The sequence below is a fragment of the Drosophila mojavensis genome, unplaced genomic scaffold, assembly GCF_018153725.1.
Source record: "Drosophila mojavensis isolate 15081-1352.22 unplaced genomic scaffold, ASM1815372v1 contig_136, whole genome shotgun sequence".
NCBI lineage: Eukaryota > Metazoa > Arthropoda > Insecta > Diptera > Drosophilidae > Drosophila > Drosophila mojavensis.
The window spans coordinates 25,104,817-25,132,299 of record NW_025318667.1 but is presented as its reverse complement, the minus strand read 5'-3'; the positions used below and the strand labels follow the sequence as shown (position 1 = coordinate 25,132,299).

The 27,483-nt window shown below is 38.3% G+C and overlaps 2 protein-coding genes across 4 annotated transcripts in view; both read left to right on the top strand.

Moving 5' to 3' along the window:
- The window catches only part of LOC6584661 (tyrosine-protein phosphatase non-receptor type 9), a 49,572-nt gene that overhangs the window by 8,995 nt on the left and 13,094 nt on the right, over positions 1-27,483 (top strand). The window contains exons 1-3 of one of the 3 annotated variants that reach the window (XM_044006982.1): positions 5,198-5,317; positions 18,243-18,737; positions 18,817-19,047. In XM_044006982.1, the coding sequence (XP_043862917.1) occupies positions 5,213-5,317; positions 18,243-18,737; positions 18,817-19,047 (831 nt within the window). In that variant the 5' untranslated portion in view covers positions 5,198-5,212. Of the gene's footprint in view, positions 1-5,197; positions 5,318-14,913; positions 15,001-18,242; positions 18,738-18,816; positions 19,048-27,483 lie in introns of those variants that run through there. The other 2 variants (XM_002010269.4, XM_015161257.3) reach the window with 2 other exon arrangements.
- Positions 5,335-8,186, top strand: LOC6584663 (pre-mRNA-splicing factor RBM22). Its single transcript, XM_002010271.4, has one exon. The coding sequence runs from the start codon at positions 7,101-7,103 to the stop codon at positions 8,076-8,078; it is 978 nt and encodes a 325-aa protein (XP_002010307.1). The 5' UTR covers positions 5,335-7,100; the 3' UTR covers positions 8,079-8,186.

The following is a 27,483-nucleotide window of genomic DNA, read 5'->3' as shown; positions in this document are numbered from 1 at the left end:
CTCTATATTGGTTTGATATTGTTAATAAGGTATATACATATGTACATATATAGTATTATATGTCAACTATTTGTACTCAGATTGGATTAAAAATGAGTCTAACTAGAATTTATTCAAATTATATTTTTGGTATTTAGTATTTGATACCAAATGTAATTCTTGCAAAGTATTTCTTGCAATTAGAATATCTTAGATGGATATAGCGAATGGACTCTCATTTCTCAGAGTATCTCATTAAATGGAAACGACGAACCCTTTTCAAATATTGTAAAAAATTGTTCATCTATCGCCGAATTGCACAATGCATGCCTACTATAGACCTCTATATTTATAGAACACTCAGATTTATATATATGTATATATTAATATATATTCATGAGCTATTGCGTTGTACTTTCCTATCGGAGTCGAAATATTTTTGTTGTTTGTGAACAAATATTATACATGTACAATAAATATATAATTTTTTTTTTTTAATATTTTTGTTGTCATAAGAAATGGAATTCGATTATTTGGGTAGCAAAGTAAATACGTTGCTGCTCTATAAACATACATATTTGAGCACTGGAAGTGATTTTCATTGCAGGCTCAGAGTGAACTTTAAGATGATTATGCTTTACTTTTTATAAAGGAGCTCAAGAAAGATGGTATTATTTCAACAGCAACTGTGAAAAATGAATGAAAATAGTATTTAACTTCTGGTTAATACAAATTATTTGCATTTGCCGATTCTAGATAATCTATATACTTTATAATTCGTATGCATAGAATATAAGTTCAAAATATATACAAATTATGGAAATTTAACTTAAATTTTTGCATCATAGACTAGACCTGGTTATATAGGGTATAAAAGTCGGTCGAGACTAGTGTGTTTAAAATATATAAAATATAATTTTGAGAACGTTTCCAGATGGAACAAAAAAAAAAATAAAATAAAATAAAAAAATAAAATAAATAGGTATTTACAGAGATATAAATGTATAGCTACATTGTTTTTAATTCCAAAAACTCTTAAAGTTGTTTAATATAATTGATATACTTATTTATTTTGACTCATATTTCATTTAAAATATGAAATATGAAATGCAAATGGTAATTGGGTCACTGGCATTGATTTGTCTCAGCTCTTGTTCCATTCTATTTCATTCCATTTAATTTTATTTATGCATTTATATGGCAGCTGTTCCATGCCATTTCGCTTATACACAACAATTGAGAGCAACTGAATTTCTAGCATAATATATTTGCATTTGTTGTTATTGTCGTTGTTGTTGTGTTGTTGCTGTTGTTGCTTGCGTATTTATTCCAATCGCAGGTTGTTGAACTCCATATGTGACCGACCGCCCGAGTGGCTCGAGGCCCTCAAGACTTCGAGCCCCTCATAGGCTGCCGCTGCGCTGCTGCTGCTGCTGTTGCTGCTGCTGCTGCTGCTTCCGCAACGCTTTCTTCTCCTACTTCTACTTCTACTTCTTTTTCTTCTGCATGAGCGCTTTATCGCTGTTGCTTTTGCTGCTGTTTATACTCTTACATTTATTATTCATATATTGTCAAAAAAATATGGAATCCCTGAACGCCTTCTGTATATTCTCTATATTTGGAATACGATTTAGCCATGAGTTGAATGTCTTTTCATTTATATATATTTGTATATGTATTATATGTTATTCATTGTAATTATTAATGAATTATACATTCATTTTAAATAAATTGCTGTTTTGTTTGAATTTACTTGACTCTATTTAATGTATTTACTTAATTCTTTTATATAAATTAAATGTTTTTTATTTTAGATGTTTTTAAATTAAAATAAAAAGTATGTGTATTAATTTAATACTGCTTAAAATTGATTAAAACTTAAATTTCCCTAAAATTAAATTTATTATTCTCAAAATTGAGTTTAATTAAATGTTTGAAATATTCTTATTAAAAATTAAAAATTAAAGATTGTTCAATATTAATTACAAATGCAATAATTAAAAATATGCATATTTGAATAGTTTAATATTTTTTATTCTTTTCTGTTAATTTTTTTTTTATTTTTTTATTTTTATTTTATTTTTTTTTTAAAGCTTTGTTTTCCAGTTTAAAAGGCTTTATAATATAGAGTATTTAAAAGATTGTTTTACATAGTTATTTTCTCAATTAAAAAGAAAATGTGTTTTTTTTTTTTTTTTGCCGAGATTCGTTTGCGTAGCTAAAGTTCAGCTCCCCTGCATGCTTAGGGCTTGCTGTTAACGCTCACTGTTAAACGCTCTAGTTGCTGCAATTGCTGACAGCAATCGCCATTGCCTAATCTCTTATTTCCGCTTCTTCTTCTTCTTCGAATGGCTCGCTGTTAATGCTGCTGTGGTTCTTGTAACTGCTGTTATGTTATTTCTAACAGCGGCTGATTTCCGCTGCCGCTGCTGCTGCTGCTGCTGTTGTCATCTGGCATCTCTTATCCAATGAGTCGTGCTCAAGTCCTTGTTGCAATATTTTTCAATTGCATTTGGTTTGTGATTACTTTGGGTTCATCCACGGGCGTTAAGACAAACACGTGTTTCCTGCCATCTTTCTCATCGTATCTTCTTTGTCATGTGCGTATGTATGTGTGTACATACATATGTGTAGCGCTTTCCAAATGCCCTAGGGGCGGGCTTTCAAAAAAATTGTTGCAAAAAACGTTGTTAAAACCAAGTTGAAAGAACTCTAATAGAGCGTTGATAATATCGCCGGACAGGCCTTGCTGGTTGTCATTGTTGTTGTTGTTTGCGTAGATGCTGCTACTCTTGTTGTTGTTGTCGCTAAGGTTTTTACTCTGTCTTTTTGATTGGTTTGACCGATTTACATTGTGAAAAGAAATGAGTTTTTATTTTTATTATTTTTTTCTCATTTGCTGCTCGTCTAACTTCAAATACATACAAACATATATCTGTATATATGTGTATGTGTGTGTGGGCATATAGAGAAGAGCTTTTATTTTTGTCTTTCGCCCTAGATTTGGTCCGTCTGGCCAGCATTCAGTGTGTCTATTTTTTGCCATTTCTGATAATTAAAAAGCAACATTTGCCTTTACTGCTGCTTTGCTGCTGCTGACTTCACTGCTGCAGCTGCTGCTGACGTCGCTGCTGCTGCTATTATTACTATTATTGGGTCTCAGCTTTAGCCTGTAAGCTGGCAGTTTGCCCAAAGCTTACAAATAACTGTTATTGCTATGCACACACAATGCCATTAGCTGAGCTTTTTGTGTGCTGAAGTTAATTAAAGCTGCAACGGTTATAAGGACAACGGTGAATTCGGTCAAATGGATAAAGCTTTAGCCGCCCTGATCCGTAATTAGCTGCAGCTAATTCGCTCCCTCTCGCGTTTTCTGTTAATGTGAATTCCTGTACAGATATGTATGTATGCGTTTGTGTGAGAGAGTGCGTTTGCAGCGCGTAAGCACTTGCATAACACTCTTAAGCAGATTTAGTCCAGTCCAAGTGGGGTCGAGAAAGCCGAAGCTTTGCTAGTCACGTTTTAGCGCAACGGTGACATTTTGGCCATAAAATGTCGCATCATCATGCGGTTACAGTAGCCCCTCCGATTGCGCAACAGTGTCAGTTTGAACTAATCCCATTCGGATAACTTTCTATGTGGGCTGCAAAAGAGGATGCTGTTGCCCCTTCAAAAAAAAAAAAAAAAAAAAAAAAAAAAAAACACAAACAAACAAATCACGCCCCTCGCTCCCAGGTGGTGTTGTCTTTGTTGATCGAACTTGTTTTCGGGGCTTTAGTTCCAAGGGCTAAAAGACACACATAAATTTTGTGATTTCTTTTTAATGCGGATTTCTGCTTATACGCACATACATACAAACACATGTATGTAAATATTAAATTTCTTAAATATATATGAAAATATGCATATGTATGTATATTCATGCTGGCCTCAGCAACAATAAAAAAATAAACATTAAAAAGAAAGTTTTTAACTTGATATATGCATGCAGAAACAGCAGCAGCAGAAGCAGAGACAGAGGCAGAAGTCGAGGCAGAGGCAGTGATAGCGGCGTCGCGACGCATGATGCCGCTGGTTTTGTCTAGTGTCAATGTCACGCCCTCCCCTTTGTGCGCTCTAAGCTGGCGTTTTGTTTAAATAATCGATGCGACCATAAGAAAGCGTAATAATAATAACAAAAATCATGCGCAAATGGTAGAAAACAAATCCGAATCACCGCAACGAACCAGACCAGACCAGACGACAACAACGATAACAACGGCAGCAACAGCAACAACAACAGTAACAGCCAGCTGCTAGAGACGAGTGAAATTTTTCTCCGGCGAAATTTCTTAACACTTTCATAAGAAGTCATAAAGTAAAGCGAAAGAGCGAGAGAGCGGGCGAGCTTCATAAATTAACTTAAGCACAAAAGCTGCTCAGCGAGCCGTGCGCTTGACTTTTGACTTGTCAAATGCGCACTTCATTTCGCGCAAATGAGCTTTTATTTTGCTTTATGGCGAATTTCCTTAGTGTTCGTGTGAGAGAATAAATACTGCAGCATTTTAGCTAATAACAGTGTGCTGTTAGCTAACAGGGGAATTGCTGATCCTTAGCTTAACATTTGTTCACTTTTCTCATTCTCTCTCAACTACGCTGTCGGTGGCTGACATTGAACTGTGTCAGTGGCAGCAGTAACAGCAGCAGCAACAGCAACAACAGCGGCAGCAACAGCAACAACAGCGGCAGCAACAGCAACAACAGCAGCGTGTAATGGGGCGGGCTGCTGCGTCGGTGCGCGCTGGGGTTCTGCTGCTGCTGCTTCTGCGCGGTGCGCTCTGTTTGCGTTGGCTCTGCCCGTGTGCTGTGCTGCGTTGTTAGCTCTGCCTGCCTGCTGCCTGTTGCCCGTTCCATTGTTTGTTGCTGCTTGCTGGCGGACAACTTTATTGCTGCCTGTTGCTGCTGGCCACATCAGTCGTCGTAGTCGTCGCGGCCGCGTCGCGTTGTTCATCTTGTCTCTTTGCTGTTGCTAAAAGCGCGCGTGCGTTTGTTTTCATTTTTTTGTTGTTGTTATTGTTTCTTCCTTTTATTCGTGTACTGGATGAAAAAAACGGCCAGGCCATAAATATAAATCAGCATTTACTGTGCATTTACGGTTAATCAATAATTTGCATATGTTTATTGGCATTGATAAATGTGATTTGATATTGTTTCATGTGAAAAGTGTGCATTAAATGAGATCGCTTTCTGCAAAATGCCTCAGTCGCAGCAGAACAAGGATAAGCATGGAGTCGACTGCGACTATGCCTACGCCAAAGAGAGCAGCTGTCATCGTCGTCTCTTTGTCTGCATAGCCAAGGTGCCTAATCCCACTCTCTCTTTAGTTTAACTAACTGTAAAATACAAGCTTTGGCTCTTACACTTTTAGAATATGAAAATATTTGTTCTTGGCTCTCTTACTTTCACACTCTTCATTTTGTTAAATTGAGATTCTAAGTTCATACTTTAAAGGATGTAAATATTTTAAGCTATTCTTTAATGTTATATAATTACATAAATCAAAGCGTTGTCTTAGCTGGACATTACGCACTATTCTGCGCTTGACAGGCTATTAAACTCATCCTTTTTTTTTTTTTTTTGTCTGCTTTGCCCACCCCTTTATGGCCCTTCCTTCGTTCGCCCCGCTATACGACTGGACATGCCTTGCGCTTGTCTTTGTCAGTCTCTTTGACTTTGACTTCAGAGCTAGTCTTGTGCTCTGCTCGCTCCCATCACTTGCAGTTGCAGTTGCCAGGCATGTTTCTGTTGTTCTTGCTGTTGTTGTTGTTGTTGTTGTTGCCTTTTCGTTTTTTGCTTGCTGTTGTTGCGCTATTTATAGACGCGCTTCATTAGTTTTTGTTGGCTTTGCCTTTGCCTTTGCCTTTAGCTTTAGCTTTGCGTGTGTACTCTTTACTCTTTAGCTCAGCTGTCAGATGCGAACCTGACGCAGACTTTCAGTTTGATTTCCAGTTGCTGCCGCGTCTACCTTTATCTATTCTTCTTTAGAATGATGTTCATGCGTATACTGGTGTATATCTATGTATGTATGTGTATATATATATGTGTGTGTGTGTTAGGCAAATGGCGCAGTAACGCAATAACTAATAGCTCCAATGCCTGAGAAAGCTGTGTTCTATGCTTGGAAGCAAGTTTATTCATATAGATATATATGAATGTATGTATACATGGATATCTTCATCTGAATACTTTGTTCACTCTTTTTGAGAATATGTGAGTGTATTTGTTTAATGCCAGATTTGGGCTCTGGGACATTATTATTTTTAGCTTGATGTAGATTAGATACTTGGCATAGACATCTTTTAATAGAGATGTCGGCGAGACATAATTAAAGTTGTGTTTAGTTGTTATAGAAATGCAAACAAAGCTTTGCCAGCTAACTGTTTTTGATGCATGCGATGAATGCGTTGGCTTAGAATAATTATTTTGATATATATTAGACAGGCTGAGTAATTCACAGTAACAGAAGATCTATGACTTATCTTGTTCTTAATTTGAATACAAAAAATCAGCTTTACTAATAGGTCTAAATTTCTTGTCAGCTAGATTATTTGTGCGTCTCTACTAATATGCTTAAATTTAGAATAAAATTTCCCTTGCCTTGTCAAGATATCGCCTGTTTGCTTTTAGATAGTAGAAAGAAAAAAAAAATAATAATAACGGACGGAAAACGCATTTTTTAGTATATATAATTTATAGGTCAACATATTTGTATAACCTACATAGTGCGATAAGACTTCTAGTTTCAGATATGAATTCAACAGGTCAGAAAAGGTCGAAAATGTAGACTCGTCTGGTCTGTTTCTCAGAATTTCATTAGAGTCTGGTAGACTTTGCTCTTCAAGCTTTAATGCAGGAGAGTGACGAAGAATGACAAATTGGCAATTGGTATTTACATTAGTCAAAGTATCGTAATGCCTTGGTTAGCAGCAAGAAATGGCATATCGATACTTATATCGAGTCCTCGTGCAAGCAAGTGCAATTTCAATCTGTCAAGTACCAATCGATGCTTGAGAGCTTCCGGCGGTCATTTTTCGACATTCTGTGAGGAAAGAGAACGGAAGTCTGTTTGACGCGAACTAACCATGTCTTTATCCAAAGCAATTACTTATAATCGCCATAATTGGGAAGATTCGAGTTCTCCAATTCTATGCCCGTCGTGCTTGGGCGAGAATCCGAACGTGCGCATGATTAAGGAGCGCTACGACAAGAATTGCAAGATTTGCACTCGGCCCTTCACTTGTTTTCGCTGGTGTCCGGGCATGCAGATGCGCTTCAAAAGGACGGAAATATGTCAGGCATGCGCACGTATGAAGAACGTGTGCCAGACATGCGTGCTGGACCTGGTGTACGGGCTGCCCACGCAGGTGCGCGATGTGGCCATCATGAATGCCAACAAGAGTGCTGCGCGGGCTGCGAAAAATAAAACGCTGATCAAGTTGTCGCGCATGGCGCCCTACAGGTCGCGCATCTGCTCGTTTTGGCTGCGGGGCAAGTGCAGGCGCGCCGAGGGGTGCCCCTATCGTCACGAGAAGCCCCACGATCCGAATGAAGTGCTCTACAGTCAGAATATCAGGGACCGCTACTATGGCAACAACGATCTCATTGCCGAGAAGATGCTGCATCGCGTCGGCCTAATGCCCAAGCTGGACGTGCCACTGGATAAGACCATTTCCACCCTCTACGTGGGCAACCTGTCCGAGCAGATCTCTGAGGCGGAGCTGCTCAATGTGTTCTATCCGTATGGCGAGATTCGCTCCGTCACGCTGGTGCCGCGCCAGAGCTACGCCTTCGTCCAGTACTTCAAACGCAGCGACGCCGAACTGGCCGCCGAGCGCACCTTCAGCAAGCTGTCGCTGAAGGGCCGCAGGCTCATCATCAAGTGGGCCCGCACGCAGCAGAGGCCCTTCCCGCTCAACTTCAACAAGAATCGCCGCTTTGCCGGGGAGGACCTCAGTTTTGGCAATGGCGAGATCTACATCATGCCGCCCGGCCTGAAGCTGCGCGACTTGCCACCCAGCCTAATCCCGACCTCAGTCTACAAGCAAATCGTGCAGAGATAAATCTTGCTGCCAAACTATAACACTTTACACATCTCTCAACACACCGAGAGAAACTCCAGTAAATATTAACCAAATAAATTAACAACAATTCAATTTTCGCTGCTTCGACTGCTTCGACTTATGTTTACTTCTTGCCATAGTTCTTGATAGAGAATTGGTAGACAAGTCTAATATTCGCTTGCTCTGTTGCTGATTGACAACAAATTGATAAATGGAATTTGTAGATTATTGCTGAGGTGAATAACTACACAAGATGAGGGCTTTGGAGAAACCTTTAAAGAGCTAACAGCTAGGCATACCCTGTAATCAAATTGGCTAAACAAGTAAAAGTTGGGGTAGCAGGCATAAAGTTGAATTAGGGCTTCAAAAGGCTTCAGTATACACATACATATACACATATGCTCAGTTGCATCGGTGTGAGTTTATGATTTTGTCTTGCATTGGTATTAGCGTGAATGAGTTAGCATTTTATTGACAGTTAAAAAAACCATTGTCACTTAGAGTCAGAGAGTGAGAGAGAGTAGACAAAGACAACTATAGCTATTGCAGAGCATGGCTGTTCCGTTTGTAGTTACTCACTCGAGCATAGGGCTGCAATGGTTTCGATAATCAAAAAGAATGCAGCCAGAAATAATTAGTTTGACCAAAATAAGCATTGGCTCAAGATTGTCGATAGAGCCAACCAGAAACTCGTGCAGATTTATAATGGAGGCGAGAGCAATAAAACTAATGCTACGACATATATATGTATATAGTGCATAGATTAGGCGCACCTAAAGGAAGCGATTAATATAAGCTTCGATAGGAATAGATTCTTCAATTAAATCATTCTCCATATAGATTGATAGAGCAGCTACAGCTCTGGCTTGTGGTTAACTTCGGGTATTTTCTAGTCGCTCACTTTCGTTGGCATATTTAAATTTTGAAGTGAAGTAAAGTTTGCTCAATTCGGGTTCATCAATCAAACTGTGTTTCTTCAAATTTCTACATTATTTAATTCTTTATTGCCTTTGATATGCAAATGAGCGAAGCGACTGCGACTGCGACTGCGACTGCGGCTGGGCCTTCACTCCGACCAAGAGTGCCCCATTTTGGGGTACTCCCCTCCGCGCTCTGCTCGCGCTCAATCTGCACGCGATTGCGCACCGAGCGGAAGCACATTAAATGTGCTTTCAGTCGCATATTTTTGAAAGCTATGCTAAAGAGTTTATATGCCCCTTGCCTCCGTATCGTCCCCATCGCAGCATCGCACCATCGCACCACCGCTTTGGTCACGCATAATGCGGCAGCCGGCATCCATTTCCGTTTGCTGGAAAAACACAGTGGAAAGTGTCTGGCAAATGGCCGCCGCCTCTCGCAGCGGAAGTTTCGGCAATCTGCCAGTAATATCCTGCATCCTGGCTCATGCCAGACAAATTGTGCTCCAAGCAAATAGGAACCCAATAGGAACGCAGTTCAATCAATGGGAATCCAATAAGATTGCGTGTGTGTGTGTGTGTCCAGTAGAAGATTGCCATTTAGATTCGCTGCCGGGAAATTGGAAAACAAATAATGTTGAGATGCAAAGGTGTTTGTTTTTAATTAACGAAACATAGTTGAGACTTTGCTAATTGGAACCTATATATATATATATATTGTATTTCCGATTGGCACTCTTGCCCTCCAATTGGATTTGATATGCTATTTATCAGTAAATTATAGAGCTTGAAGCCGATTGTCCAACTCTTGCCTCAATTATGATAATTGTCTACTAAATACACATTCGAACCCAATCCTTCAGTGTAGAAGAGCGAGCGCATGATCACGCAAGCTTAGCCCTAACCCAACTGACTGTCGATCCATTCAGTTGGAACCCTTATATAATTATTCATTATTATTATTATCTGTTGAGCCAGCGACACATGAAACGGAAGTTACTGCTCCTCCAATCACGATCATTTCTGCCCACTCGTCCAAGTCTATTGTTAACTTTTAGAGCTGCAACAGCCAAGCGATAGCTGAAGAGGTCGATCTTGATCAGTGTATCCAATTGGCAGAACGCCAGTTCATATATGAGATAGATCATCCTTGCCTATATTTTCTACACTCAGAGTTTATTATTCTTAGATATAATATGAAATCGTATATAATTCACTTTATACATCTCTGAGCCCTTTGCTCTGTTTCTCTTGGTTTTTCTTCTATTCTTTATCTCTTTCGTTCTTATATTCTTTCGCTCACCTCATTATACTTTGTTATCTTTCGCTTTCTCTAAATCATTCTGGCAATTTCTCTTTTTCTCTAGCTCTGACTTAGTTTCCTTTTTCTCCTGTAATCTTTTTCTCTCTCTTTCTCTCTATCTCTCTCTCTCTTCCTTTTCTCTCTCTCTCTCTCTGCCTTTCTCTCTCTCTCTCTCTCTCTCTCTCTCTCTCTCTGAGTTTTGCATTGTCCTCCCTCATTCACACTATCCTATTTTCTTTCTTTTTCTTCTTAGTCTCTCTCGCTTTATCTCTCATTCTGCGTTTCATTTGTTTCTCTTTATCTCCCATTCTGCCTCCTTCTCGTTTTTTCCTTAGCTCTCTTTTATTTTCTCAATCTCTTTCCCTTACACTCCCATCTGTTTTTCTCGTTTTCTCTGTTCCCTTTCTCATATCCGAATTTACAGGGTGTTTGCTAGTCATACATTAACAGTCGTCTACTTGATTCTCCTACAGCGATCACGACTAATACTCTGATCGCAATCACAGATAACATTAGTCACAACATTAGTCACTCTTTTGAAAATAAGTTGTGTGATCATTGGATGATCGATGCTAAAAACGTGTCTATCCACACCTGGGCCTGTTTCTGTGTACCGCTAAATGTAACACACTCGTTCCATTAAGCGAAGACCTAACCGTAATTCCGTGTGTGCCTGAGCTAGAAGCGCCTCCATCAAAGAGTATTATAGACTAACAACAAAACTGTCATGCAACAGTGTCTTCGACTTTAAGAATCAGTTCTTCGTTCTCGGTATACCCTGTTTAGAAATGCGAGCGAGTGGGTATACCACATTGAAGTATTTTCATTGAATGTTTTATTTTTTCATTGAATGAGTAAACAATTCGCATATCGCACATAATTTATTTTATCGATAACATCAATAATTTTCGATCAATATGAGTACATAAAAAATTAAAACTAAATATATAGTATAAGTATGCCCTAGATTTTCGTAATGCGATCATTATATAAATGGTAATCATATATATCGAGAACTTTTAATGCAAATATCGAAATGCAGAGTATCCCATTTATTGTTCGTCGTGTGCGCTGCATATTGCGATTTACAGTTTCAGATTGTTTCTGCTTCTGGTTGGTGTTTCTTCTGCTGTGTTCTTACTTTGCATGCGCAGTTATTTGTGCCCTGGAAAATCGGAAAGAGCTGGAAAAACGTTTCACTTGTTGCTCTATTAACTTGGCTCGCACAGCTCTGCTAATGGCCAATAATTTCAGCCATGGCACAAGCACGTTCCGCCTGCTACGCGTCGCAACCGGAAATGCTGTTCAACACACACACACACACACACACACATATGCATACACATGCACAGATAAACACCGACAGATGTATGCTCTACCACAATCTAATGGAATTAAATAACCAAGAATCAGATCAGATTTTGCTGAGGAACCTGAATCGTCTAAGGCGAAATGCAATCAAGCCAAAGGCCAAAGAAATTTGATTCAGTTTAGAGCAACATATTACTCTCTCTTAAACATCAGCTAGACAATAAATACATTATGGTCTCTTGCGTGGGCGTTGCTTCATATGTGGGCGTGACCCTCCTCAATTAGTCAAAATGTGTCGCTCGTTCTCGCTCTAGTAAAGCAAAAGTGCAAAAGTGAAAGTCGACCAAAAAAAAAAAAAATGTCGTTTCACTGGGCTCGCTACGAAATCGAAATAGTCATCGATTGCATACACACAGATACACACACACACACACGCACACACCTCACTGCTAATCTGTGTGGGTGTGACGTCATAGACACGTTAATATCAAATTTGATGATGAAATTGATTTCCATTATAGATTCTGACCTTAGCCAATGCCGGTGCGGTTGCTTGAATCAAGGGTATTCCCATTTCTGTGAATTTCTTTAACCTATTATAGGGTATTGTGGCTTATATAATTTAGTTTTCCTCGTCAGACGAGTTGGTATTGTAAATTGATTGAGTTGTTGAACATTAACTATTTATTTGAATATATGTATAGTTCTAGATATGATAAATACTATATATATTTAAAGAGCACTTTAATTTTCTGTTGTTCTCTATTCAACTCGCCTCGTCCTTTCTGTCATTCGCTTCTCTTTAATACATATACTTGTAATACTTTTCAAGGCAATTCTGATCAAAATTCTTATCTATGACTCACCCAAAAATATATTTGATTAATGTATATCTAATAACTATATATTTTAATAGAAATCTCTTGATAACTTTTTGTTTTTGTCCCCTGAAATTCCTTAGACGTGCACACATTTAAATATAGCCATATTCAATAGTCTTTATAACTGTTGCCTTATAAAGTATACTTTTATATATAAACATTTGTTCGACCTATATCTAGGTACGGTATTATATGTTCGATGTTAACCCCTTCTTCTTTTCCTCTTTTATCTTCATGCTTAAGCTTGGCTTTCAGTCGAGCATACGTACATACATATATTTACAAGTATATACATATATGCATCATTGTTTTATCTGCCACGCCCACATCTGAGGCTGCGCTGATAATTCGTGGAAAGAATATGCAAACATACACAAAAAACAATCCGAAAAAAAAACAATTAAATTGAAAAAGGTGACGCACTCGCTCACCATTCAAATTATCGCTGTCATACACTGGGGGAAATTGGGGGGGGATAACCAGTTTCGTAATATGGTATGGTATGGTATGGTAGGGTATGCGCAATTCGTTCAATTTAAATTCTGTATTCACGATTTCGCTCGAAGAGTTACGTAATATTCCTATAAGTCAGCAGTTTTATTTAAAACGGCTATTTATCACACAAAATACGTGGAAAAACATCTCATCAGGCCGAGAGATACGTTCTTAACTTTTTCTTCTTGCGCCAGACCTCATGTTCGTGTCTGTGCCGTTCTCAATGAAACTCGGACACGTAAGATGCTCACGTACACTGACTGCAGCAGTCAAAAAAAAAAAAAATAAATATACATATATATATATCAGATTATATTTATTTATTTGATTTTTCGAAATTTTTTATCGAAATGGATAAAAATATGAATTGCAAGAAATAAAGCAAAAAAAAAAAAAAAAAAAAAAATGATTTCTATATCTCTTAAGACGTGGATAAACATACTACATAATATACATATGTATATACACAGTGCAATCCCGATAATTCGAAATAGTAGGGGATCAGTTTTTTTTTTCGATTTACACAGAAATTTAAATTATCCAGAATTATTAAGAACGAATTTCATTCAAATAGATCGAATTTTTTTCGATTTATAGCGATTTTTGTTTTAGTGGGGTACGAATTATCGAGACTCGACTGTATTAACTTTTCCATCTATCGATAACATATTTGAATTTGAATATATCGAAACAATAGAGTAAATACAAATACAATATAATACAATATACAAAAACAATACAATACAAACTTAAAATCGCATAAGAAACCAAATCGATATAATAGATTTGAAAAGTAACAGAAGATATTGGAGATATATTAAATCTTTATATGTTATAAGAATAAAAATGTTTATGTATGCATTGCAAATGCAAATTCTAAGGCTTAGATTTCTTAGGTCTTAAAATTATACTTTTAGATTCAATCGAATTTTATCGATTTACTATGAGTAAACTTTAAAAAATGTTAACAGTTAGCAGTTAACAAAATAGATGAGCATCTCTTTTAAGAACCTCATTATTTAACCATAGATATTCAACAGTTGCAACTAATTTCTCTCAGTGCATTGCTGCAGCTGATATCGCATATGATGACGGAATTTCTGTGTGTTTTAAACTCCTGCGACGACGCTCGATGCAGCAGCAGCAGCAGCAGAGCCGCTGTCGGTGACATATGAGCATTTAAAACGGGATGACTCAAATCGTTGGCATGCTAGGGCAGCGACAGCGACGTCGACGTCGACGGCGACGACGACTTCGACACTTTTGACCAGTTGAGGCGGCGCATGCGCTGTTAGTTTTGCTTCTCGGAATTGTACCTGTCCCAGCGATCGAATGTCCCAAGCCTTTCAAACGTTTCTCTGTCTTTTCGGCTCCTTCTCTTTTATTTTTTTTTTTGGCTTCGGGTCTGCAGCCGACCTACCCACCCCACCTCAGCACCCCGTCGCCCTGCCTAGCAACCAATAGCAATGCAGTTCAATAAAGTTCGTTAGCATGGCACGACTCGGCTCGCCAGCAGAGGCTAGTCATCAAAGTAGCGTCGCGACGTCGACGTCGTCGTCATCGACATCGTCGTCATCGTCGTCATCGTCGGCAGCGACGTTAACAGCTTGGAGCGTTTGCTGCTATCAGCAGTTGCCTTTGTGTTGCTGTTGTTGCTGTTGCTGTTCCCTTTGTGTTGTTATTGTTATTGTTCTCTGTGGTTCTGTGCGGTGCGCGCTTCGCTCGTTCAATTCGCTGCGAAGAGCGCGCGCGCTGCTTTTTTCCGTTTCAGTAATGAAAGAAACTTTGAAAGCGTCGTGTCGCGAAATTCAGTGTCAGTGCTGCAGAGCCAACTGCATGCTATACCGTTACATATAGCGCCTTTACACATATAGATATATATATATATATACATATAAACATCTATAATATACCACAGTGTCCTTATTTTTTTGTTTGTTTCTGTTTTGTGCTGTGCGTGGTAAAAGCTTGGCAGAATGGTGCATCTCTATCAGCGTCGACGCAATCGCGAACAGGTGGGTGGCGTCAGCGATTAGATCACACACCTTTGGCTCCGCTGCCATTACTATATACATGTGTAATACATACGCCAAGTAGCGAATCGAATCGAATTAGCCGTCGCCGCCAACGTGTAACGCATGCCAAGTATCTAATTAGCAAGCAGGCAGCAGAAGCAGCAGCAGCAGCAGCAGCAGCAGCGGCGGCAACAGCAACAGCAGCCCGAACGCATGAATGAACAAAGTCGAGGAAGAGAAGAGCAGCGAGAGGGCAATACAAATAGAAATAGGGAAATGGAATTGGAATGGGTATGGGTATGGGAAGTGGAAGTGGAAGTGACGACAGTGGCGCAATTGAAACTGGAACGGGCTGAGAGCGGGGGACAGTGGGACAGTGTGGCTAGAGAACATTTGGAAACCTTGATAGAGTGAACGAGCTACGAAATTGGGTTTGCTTTGCCACTCGAATTCCGAGAATTGTTTGCCCATCGGAGCGAACTAACAAATATCCAATTGGAATCACATTAGCATACAAGCCTTTTCTTTTCTTTTTTTTTTTTTTTTTTTACCCCACAGTTTGGTATTCCCTTTCACATTTGGGGTACTCGAGGCGATTCGCAGAAATCTATGCGGTTTTTGCGTATATGATATTTTCAGAAAATCTAGACAGCTGCCCATTAGGTTGCTTTACTTCCACTCGTATTTACCTTTGCGCTCTCAATGTGTATATAGTCTAGGTAAATGTATGTATGTATAAGTGTATGTATATACATATACCTGTGCTCAAGTGCTATAAAAGTTATTGCTTGGGGTTGTTCTATAAGTCCAAATTTATACATATGTATGTGTATATATATATATATATGTGTGTGTGTGTGTGTGTGCCGTATGGGCAATACTCGTGATTGATAAGTAATGAGCCGTAGAATTGAGTGTGTGCTAAGATTAAACCAAATCAATAAACGGGAAGCAAGCTAACATATACGAAACTCTATCAATAACAGTTATCTTTTACTCGGAAATGGAGTATAATTCAGATAAATCTACATACAGACATGCACACGTACATACATATATGTCTATAATATTATGATTGCGCTGCGACTCTCAATACTTTCTTTGTCAATCCAATTTTCTTCCTCTTATTTATTTTCATTGATAACTGATACTAGCCAAGCCCTCGATAGCACGTGAGCAAAGTCTTGTCAGAAATGCATTTCATAAATTTGTAGTGTAGAATATATGAATGAATACATATACACATGTATGTATGTATGCCAATATTTCCGGATTCATTTCATCACAATGGGCAGGCAATGTTATGTATAAGTCTATTTATAGAACAGATCAGTGTAAAATTATGGCAACATTGTGTGTAATCCCATAAAGTATGATCAGGAGGAGGATTCAAGTAGATATAGTCCTCAAGCTGTTGGTATATTCACAAAGGCTTGCTATAGAAGTCAAGGACTTGAAATTTGCAATATATTAATATTCCTTTAATATGTCGATAGTATGTCCTTTTGAAATATCGATAAAAATCGATACGTAAACTTGATCCCTGGATCCTTTGTATGTACGTGTCAGTTTTTCGGGTATTCCGTAGTCAAGAGTCCCACAAGAGCAGACTCTTACTAGTTTAATAATTCCTCTCTGGAATTGACAGCCAATTGAGATTTCTCTAACCTCAACATCTGTAAACTTTGGAACTCAGACGTTATCGCAGCTCCATTGACCTCTTTGAACGGCTTCACAATGCCGAGTAACTAGGCAACATATGTTTGTTGTGGGGCTTTTGCCTATCTGGCTAAAGACTCATTAGGCAAATGTATTTTTAATGCTAATTGTGAATAATGGCATCATTTCTCAGCCAGAGTCATCAATCAGTCAATCATCCAAAGCTATTCATTGAGAAAGTAATGTCGCCATTAACGTCAATTGGAGACTGTCTAAAATCAATTAGTCATATTTAATGTGAATGTCTCAATTAATTTAAGTAAATTGTAACGACTAATGTTGGGAAATGTCTACAAAGATAATGAATTACCGAACAGAGATGTAGGACTGTTATATTGTTCTATATATCACATATGTACATATATCTATTAATGGAAATCCCATTTGATATAAGTTTAGCTATTAGCAGTGCTGATCTAGTCAACAAGTGGAAGGTTTGTCTGTATACAGACTTTCGACTCTATCTGTCATCTGTTGATTTCGTATTTGCTCTGCTGTAATTGCCTAGCTATAGCTAGCTGAGAATCCTTAAATTATAGTCTGTGGCTGATCAATGAACTGTTAACTGATAACTGACTTAAATTACATTTACCTGAACTGAAATAACTTTAGTGATATGCAGCTTAAGAGTTTAGCTCAAATGAGTAAGAAAACTCTAGTCGGGGTGTGCCCTAAATTTGATAAAAGAATGGGAAAAGTTCCTTTATAATTTAGAGACTCTAGCTCTGGATTCAATTTAAGAACTGAATTTCCATCATATTATTGATCGATATTATTTAAATGGAATTGGTTATCGATTTTTTGTAAATCACACGTAATTTGCGCCTGTTATTTAGCGACCTATACAAAAACATTAGGCCTCTAGCTCTGAGATGCTCTGAGAGCGAGGCGTTTATACATACAAAGGGACGAGTAAACAGGCAAATGGACAGTTGCCGTGTTGATCAAGAATATGTATGCCGTATGGGCTCGGCCACGCCTCCCGCCATACATACATTTAAACAATGTAAAATTTTCAATGGGTTGAAATGAGAAAAGCTCTGCCGAAATTTGAGTCTCATAGGAAACAACATTTATAATATGTATAATAGAAAAAAACTCTTTCATATCTACACATATAACAAACAAAAATTGTTTATAGCGCAAAAGTCTGAATTATGACCCTGTGTATTATGAATGGAGTCTTCAAAGCGTTCATAACTTAATCTAATCTCTTTAATCACATACATACATACATATATGTATCACCTTTATAGAGCTAAACACTGAATCTAATATGAATGGATCTCTCAAAGAATAAAATTCTATATTATCTATTTTATATAAGTGTCTTTTCTCTCTCTATTAAGAAGTATTTGTCTCTTAAATGTTTCTCTTACAATTCTCGTGCCGCACATTGCTTTTGCATACAAACATCGATCGATCCATTAGAGATATACTACATACCATGCATACATACATACCTACATACATACATACAAACGTGACATTTCAATGCTTAATTGTCGAAATCTGTTTCGCAGGCTATCAAACAATTCATTGATCTCTGCAACAATTTAAGCATCAACTGCAACAACACAGCCGCAGCAGCAGCAGGACCAACAACAACAGCAGCAACAACAACAGCTTCAGCAGCAGCCAACTCCAACTCCAACTCCAATCACTCCTCGAATGCCAGCAAATCAAATTTTCATGTGAACATCAATACACAGCAGCCAACAACAACAACAACAATACCAACAGCAACTTCAGCCACATCATCATCATCATCAGAAGCAGCAGCAGCAGCAGCAGCAGCATCATCATCATCATCGTCGTCGTCATCATTGCCCATTAGGCGTCACATTTCGCACACGACAGCCGTCAAGTTTCTGTATGCCCGTAAATTTGATATACCACGAGCCGTATCTCTCTACGAGCAGCACGAGCAGATACGCCAGCGGGAATACCTTTACAACATTGATGCCAATGTGGAGCCGTTGCGCTCCGAGCTGCAAACGGGCAAATTCACAATATTGGTAAGCATCAAAGACTCTAACTCACTAGCCCATTCTCTCTTTATCTCTTTATCTCTTTCTCTCTCTCTCTCCCCTCTAGCCCGCCCGCACATCGAGTGGCGCGGCCATTGCGCTCTTCACGGCCAATCGGCACAGCCCGTTGAATGCCTCGCATACGACCACATTACAGGGTATCGTCTATCAGCTGGACTGTGCGCTGCAGGACACGGAAACGCAGCGTGCGGGGCTTGTTTTCATCTACGATATGAGCGGCTCCAAATACTCGAATTTCGATTATGATCTATCCCAGAAGATTCTCACGCTGCTCAAGGTGAGTTTTCTTTTGTATTTCGTTGCATACTTTGCGGCTGCACGGGAAATTCCCCTGCGCCCTGAGCTAATGTTTGCTTTGTTTGGCTCGGCTCGACACACTTTTTGGCGCTCGTCAATGTGGGTCAGTGGGTCGAAATGTGCTGTAGCTTGTTAGATATACACACATATACATATGCATATGCACCTATATAATTCATATGCCTATTGATGTCAAAGTTTCGTTTGGGGCATTTTGTGCCAAGCTAACTGAACTGGGTCCGTAGCTCACAAAAGTTGAGTAGAAAATTTGCAGTTATTTCTCTTACATCTGATTGTAATCGAGTCGGAGTTTGAGAGCACAAAAAGTTTGTTTTTGTGTGCTCCATTGTTGCTGCAATTCCAGTTGCCAACTGCTTCAGGTATTCGGTTGCCTTGCTGGATGAGCTAACAAAAGAATAGCTCGGAAATCCTTTTTGCTCTCTTGCCAAGCAGCATGAACAACGGAAGTAGTCGAGCCTCATAATCAGCGTAACAAAAATGTCAGCTCGACATTTCTATATACCAATGTGTATATACGTATATCATATATGAATACACATGTATATGTATATATATATATATATATTAGACAACAATGTGTCGGTCATAACGTTGCCTTTTGTGCGCCTACGCCAAATGCTGGAATCCGCAAATAAGACGTCACATTCTTTCTTGTAACGTAGCTGTGGGTAAGGGCAAACCATGAATGGAACAGCTAAGAGAGGGGGGAGGGAGGACAGGCATGGCCGGGCAGCTGCTGTGGCTATACCTACAACAACAAAACAAGCAACAACAACAACAACAGGTAGCTCGTAATGCAGCACGTTTGCCTGTTTTCCATTTCATTCAGTTTTATTTGCTATTTGCATATACGAGGCTGAGCTGAGCCAGCTATGACAAAGACAGCACACACACGCACACACACACACAGAGACAGAGAGACACACACGCACACTCATAAACTATGTATGTAAAGTAGAGACACGCTGTGCGCGTTTTAGTGGCACTTAAACTTTGGAGAATTCGCGGGATTATTATGCAGACAATGGGATAGAGACAAAACGGACGTAGATAAAAAGATATACACACACACTCACACACATGTAAATATAAATGTAAATGTTTATGTAAATGTGACAAAGATATGCAGCTTAACATATGCTAAAATTAAGTACCCAAACTAAACTGTTACAAATGCCGGCTGGTTGTCAATCAAGACGTTGGCTCCAGCCAGGAGCAGGTGAATTCATTCAGGATAATATCCGAAAAAAAAAAACAGAAAATTAAAAAAAAAAAATTTACATGTCTGTATAAAACCGCTTGTATATGCGAACATCCCACAAATGTGTTAAAAACGAGAGAGAAAAAAAGAAAAACAACAGAAAATAAAAAGCTCAGCAATCAAATAATTTGCGTGGGCAACAAGCAGCGACGCGTTGTCGCGACGACCGCAGCAGCGACAGCGGTAGCGGCCGAGAGAGCCTAAACAAATTGAGAGCACGCAACGCTTTGCTCTCTCTCATAGGTGCGTGCTTGTGCTTAATGTGTTTGCGTGAGAGAGCGCGTGCGAGAGAGGGACAGAGTGTCAGATTGGAAGGTAAAGCAATGCGTGTGAAATGTCCATTGTTGCCGTACTATTCATTAGTAGCCACACAGTGGGACAAAAACACAAAGATGAAGAATATTTGTTGACAATTAAATTGTAGTTAATTAACTGTACAGTGAGACAAAAACAGAAAAAGGAGAAGAACAAGAAGAGTCATTAAAGATGGCAAGTGTATTTATGCCACAGTAGTTGACAATTAATTATACTTAATGTTGAAGTGCATTAGTAGCCACTGCACAGTGGAGCAAAAACAAAAAAGGAGAACAAGAAGAAGAGTCATGAAAAATGTTAAATATGTGTTTGTCGGATTTTTAGACAATTAAAAAGTATTTTAATTATATTTATATTATTGTTTATCTTAAATTAGATCAATTACTGACCAGTGTACCTATGGCTTAGAGCTAACCTCTGAGACTCTCGCACACTCATCGTACAACTTTGTAGCAGTTGCGTATGCGCAACACTTGCCGTCTCTCACATTACGCATACGCAGCATGTGGCTCGAATTTATGGGCATGTGGTCAATGCTAAGTAAAAGCGCTTGTTTATGCCATAAACTAAAGACAAATATCAATATATGTGTGTGCGTGTGTGTTGAAAGGTAGATACGTAAAGATTGCTTGCATATTGGAAAGCGATCGTAAAGAGCTTGATGCGTGGCACATTGCAACAGCTGCTAAACAGTAAACATTCACACAGACAGACACGCACACGCACACGCAGAGACACACTCACGCACGCCTAGTCGCATTGACACATTTTCACTCTCGTTTTTAGCGCGCCGCGCGGCTTCTCTCAGCAAAAGTTTTGCTTGCGCATACTCACACGCACACACACACACACACACACATTCATTCACTCGCGCACTCCCACTCGCAATCGCATTCCAATACACTCGCACTCGCACTCTCAGCTCGTCTCTCGGCGCTGCTCTCGTGGTTAGCGCGCGCCGACGCTTGTGGCTATCTTTCGCTTGATTAACTAATTCAGTTGACGAGTTCTATTCGAACGTAATAGATTGATTATAAGCAACAGCAACTACTGACGCTGCCGTCGCGACGTAAGGCAAAGAAAGTTACGAAATTGACGAAAGAATTAAGTGAGTGCGTCGTGCCGGCTCGTCAACCACCGTTTCCGTTACACCCTCTCATTCTTATTCTTACGTATTTGTCGTTGTCGTTAACGGCAATTGAAAGCAGCGCGCGTAGCTCGGTAGCAAAAGCTTTGTGTTTGTTGTCTTCAGTGTTGTTCGTGTTCAACTTCAATTTTTTAAACACAAACGAGATTACAAAAACAAAAACAAAAAGCAGAGAAAAGCTTTTGTCGTACGTATATCTATGTACATATGCCATTAGTTAGCTGCACTCAACTCAACTCAACTTAATTATCTACTACTTATATAGAACTGATATTATAATTTTTAGGCTCTCACACTTACGTGCATACATACATACCTACATATAAAGATATATGCATGCACATACAGACGTGTTGTGTTCATTCATTGCTCAGTTGGCTTAAATAAGCATATTGCGTCGATATTTTGTGTTATTTTTACAACGTGCTCTTTTGTTGTTGTTTGTTGATGCTGTTGTTGCTTTTACTGTCTGACATTGACGCAAATGTTCAAGTTATATGTGCACGTCTACAAATGTACGTGTGTGTGTGTGAGAGTGAGCGTGTGATTTGCTTGTGAACTTAAAATGCAAATTCAAAGTCAACGCTATAATCTGCCTCAAATTGTTGTATTACTTACATAAATACATGCATATACACACCTGTGTATGTGTGCATGTGCCTGTGTGTACGTATTCCGTGCAGCTTAATTGAATCCAAACAATTTTTGGCTTTTGACGCTTCCGCCTTGACAGTCTCGAAGACAAACGTTAACCATGTGGGCGTTCAAAGCTGGCTGCCAAGGCTAAAATAACTGTACACAATTTACATAAATCAAATTGGCCAAAGTTGTGGTCACACTGCCTCAAGATCATGTGTGTGCAGCCCTTACAAACGGTTCTCGTATTCCTTGCATTTATCCCTGGAGCTAGTATGCGCAGATTGTGCTTGCAGCCCTGGCCTGGAATAACCACCCACAAGACAAATGAAAACAACCAACGGGACAGCTGCAAGAAATGCAACCGTGCAGCGTGCAAAAATAAGAAGCGAGCAACGAAAACAACCCTCAGGTGGCACGGCCTGTGTCGAAAGCAACCCTAGTATCGAAAGCTGTTAGCGGTTTATTTTCGAGCAGGGTGGTGAGCGCAAAGCATTGGCAAAGCGTGCTCTCTCTCTTAGCAAGTGCTCTCCCGCAAACACACACACATGTACCTTTGGTGACGCGCTCTCGCTCTCACACTCTTTCGCTCGCTCGCGTCACTTTCCTTTGCTGTTGTTGTTTGTTGACGGTGGTGGGAGAGCGCGCCTGCGTCAAGAACCAAACGTTGACGTTGGCGTCGCGTGTTGCCGTTATAATGTTAACCGCTGCCGCCAACAGCAGCAGCAGCAGCAGCAACGACGTCGACAGCGCCAGCAGCAGGCAAATAGACGTAGTTCAGCTCTCCACGGCGACGCGCAGGAAGCAAAAGCTGAGCGTTAAACAGTTAATGCATTCAATAAAAAGAAAAACAAGCATAAATACTATTCACTAGAAACGGCACTTGATATTTGTGTTCAACTGAATTCAAATATTTATATAAATCGAAGACTTTTGTGCTTTCTTTATTTTTTTTCAATAATATTTTACTGTGACTGCAAAAAGTGAGCAACGGCCTAAAGAAAATTGTAAGCATAAACGAAACGCACTTGTGTGCGTCCGTCACTCTGTCTCTGTGTCTCTGCCTCTGTCTGTGTGTTAGTGTGTGTGTGTGTGTGTGTGTATCTATATACTGCTGCAAGTGCCACGATTTGTTGCTTAAATATACGTTCCAAATCCAATAAGAGCTGCAACAACAACATTTGATAAGCGAGAAAAGTATCTACAAGTGCAAAAGGGAAGACAGACGCCTGCCCTCCCACTCGCACTCTCTCCCTCTCTTTCTCTCGTGTGCCTCCCTCCCCCATCGGCTGCTGTCTAACTGTAATTGTAACTGTGAGCAGCGTGTGCATTGTGAATTGTTTTGTTTTGTTTGTGTTTTTGTATTTTTTCCTTTTTTTTTTGCAATTTTTTTGCTACAATTTGCAAATGTTTTCATTATTTTTTACATTATTTTGGATGCAGCAATTGTGTAACCGAAAAAAACAACAACAACAACAATAAATAAACAACATTGAAGCGCATTATATAAATAATAAAAAAGTAAAAATGAACAACAACAATAATCAAATCTGAAAAACTAACAAATCAAATTGCCAATTGAAATTGTATAAAAATTAAATTTCGCGTCGTGCATTTCAGCTGCTCGGTCAACTCATTTAATTGTGTTAATATATTCCAAATCACACACACACGCACGCAAAATACAATACAACAACAACAACAGCGTGAATATATATATATATATGAATTATAATATACATATATAGAAATAGACAACTGTAATTAAACCGAGTGTCTAAAAGATAGAAAACACACGGCAAAGCGGATGCTCAGGTACCCAAAGCAGAAACATTCAAACAAAATACATGTTATATATATATATATATATATATATATATATATATATATATTCATTTCTATTTATTGCGTTTAGATATTGTTAATTGATTTTTGATTGCATTTGCAAATTTTTAAGTCAGTTTTAATTTATTGTTTTTATAGCCAGACGTTAGACGTTTGTTTAACGTGTTTTACCTATGTTCCATCTACAGGAATGGAAATCAAATACTACTTTTATATCTAGTCAGTTTTCCGTATATCCTCTAAAGATCTTTATTTATGATTTAAAAGTAAAGTAATCGAACCAGATTTTGTTTAAGAAACTTTATTGACTTAATAGAAAGAGTTAGATATAAACATATATACTATAGTCTATAATGGAAATATGGAACACATAAAACTAGCTAAAAGCAGGTGCCAGCATAAATTTCGACCAAAACTCAAGCAGAATATAATTCGAGTTTTTTTTTTAACATTCTTATCTTATTGAATGTCTTCAAAGAGGCTATTCATTTGTTGTTAAGCAAGTAAGAACGTTGCAATCAGGCCTTGCCGACTGCTGAATACTCATTCACGGCCCCAATGGGTATATAAATATATATATATAAATATATTTCGTTGACTCAGTCAACACAAACTAATTAATCATTGAGTTTAGTAGGGCTTGAAACGTACTAAAAGCAAGTTGAATCATTAAAAAATGATATATGTATATAAATTATATATGATGAGCAAACATAAATAAACAAAATGAAAATGAAATGAAAATTTGTATATATTTTCCAAAATATATTTGAGCACTCAAGTAAAATATATACATAAAAATATAAAATATACATATACAATCTTGAACAGTGCTAATTCACATTGAGTTTAGAAATGAACTGATCTATTTCTGGCACATAGTTATTATATGTAGTAAAATTACATTCAAAATTTATATACTTCAGTTTTATCAACATACTTTTGTGAATAGTTTTTTAATGAGCTTTTTGTTGACTTTTTCGAGAATAACTTAAAGAAAACATTTCTATACATGACAATATTATTTATACAAATGCTTATGAAGCCTATTTAGATAGTATAAATATTCATATGGTATGTTAAAATAATCGATTCCTTGCCCATAATGGATATTTGGCCAGTCGTTCTCTAATTGTTCTATGGCTTTTATTGGTATTTAGCCAAGGCAAGAGCAAAAGCAGCTGCCAGTTGGCCAAAGTATGAGTATGATAAAGCCAAATGGCTGCACAGCAACGACTACTAAACGGCTAAAAGAAGCCGTTGATGAAAGAGTCAATGAAATCACAGCTGTTTGCGCTTTGGCGCGTACATTTTGACGCTTTTGATTTATGTCTGTCCGCACGTTGCTCTTGCGTTCTTGGCCATTCGCTTCGGTTGCTAACTCATACAGACACACACACACACACACACACACACACATACACATGTGCTTATGTGGGAGCTTTAGTAAATGGACAGACCAACAATAGAATGATTCAGTTCAAACAAGAAAGCTTAACTGCCAGATACCCTGTAGGTGGGCAATTGAAATGTGTTCAAACTTACTGTGAACTGAATTAAAAGTGCTCGGCTAGATAAATGCCCTATAAAAATAATGAGGTTTGAGTTATTGACTGGCAGAGAAATACATACCCTGTACAAATTCAAAGATATGAATAGTTATGAGTTTAATGAAATACTAACTAGATGATGATGGTTAGATTGATGAGCTGATTGAGATAAATCTAAGAATGTATTGGTAGTACATACCTTGTATAAATACATTGATAAGCTTATGATTTTAATCAAAAACGATCTAACTGATTGATAGACTGACGAGCTGATTGATTGACTGGCCAGAGATGAATTCAAGAATGCATAGTTAGCACATAACCTGTACAATTATAAATATATATATACTAAATAAAATATGTACGCATACTAAATAAATGATTGCGAGAATGATGTATTGTTGATTGATTGATTAGTGAAAGATCTTCTTTAAGAGTCTTTGACTAACTAACATATAGCCTGTATAAAAACTCATATATGCGCTTTATCTCTAACCAACCAAGTGATTGATGGTCTATTCAATTGATTGACTGATTGATTTATTGACGTTATGCAGTGAATATGGTTTTACGTGCTGTTAACCTGTACTAAAATTGAAATATATGCGAAAGCTTTATCTCAAAATGCCAAAAATATTTGATGAATGATGAACGGATTAATTGACTGATTGAAAGACGACTGATTGACGAAGTAATGAGATAATTGATTAACTGGCAAATAAATAGACTTTAGCAAATACCCTGTACCTAGACACATGTATGCAAAAGAGTTTCTGCTAAAGAGCAATCCGATTGAGTGATTGATTGACTGACGGCTGTTGTGTTTCATTCATAATTGGTCAGCAAGAGCCCGCAAGCTCGGCAATCGCCAAAGCTTTAGTAAAATATGAGACACACTCAGCTGAAATATGAGATATCTATGCGTGCTTTATCTAAGTTCCACAGTTGAACTGATAAGCAGGATGTGCGTGCTTTGCATTCATAAGCAATTTGTAACATTTGTTTGCTTTTGTTTTCTTCAAAATAAAATATAGTAGAGTTCGAGACTTGAAAAAGATTCTATGCGCGAGCCTTAGTTCCCTTTAAATTTGGATTTACTACGCAAATTCAGTGATTCACTTGGCCTCGACTTTGATTCTCTTTTTGAACTTACTCGGAAAACCACATAACATTTTCCAGCATTCAAAAATAATTATAATTAAGCAATCAATTAAATGAATAAACAGTTGTGTTGAGTGAATAATGAAGAAACTGCGAACTGGGATATAGTCTAGCTAGACGAGCGCAATGAAAGTGCAAATTCTGGGAACCTAATGTGTTATACACATATAGAAGCGAGTCGATCTAGCTCGGTGCGTCCATTTGTTGGCAATTCTTTTAAGAACTTGAGGCAATCCCTTATTCAAGCCCCAACAATAATTTTTTTATCGCCGTGAAATCGATAAAAATCGATCAATATCGATATTGAACTTTCATAAAACTATCATCAAATGATATATAGATTAGTATAGATTCAACTACACCATGATTGATATAGATATACTGACACATTGAGTTTCCTTCTGTGTGAACTATGAACATTGAACTTTTTGTCAGTTTCAGCGCATCCACAAGTCGGATAGTCCTTGCTATGAGCTCTAT

Coding starts and splice junctions, on each gene's coding strand:
- LOC6584663 (XM_002010271.4), top strand. CDS start 7,101: ATGTCTTTATCCAAAGCAATTACTTATAATCGCCATAATTGGGAAGAT.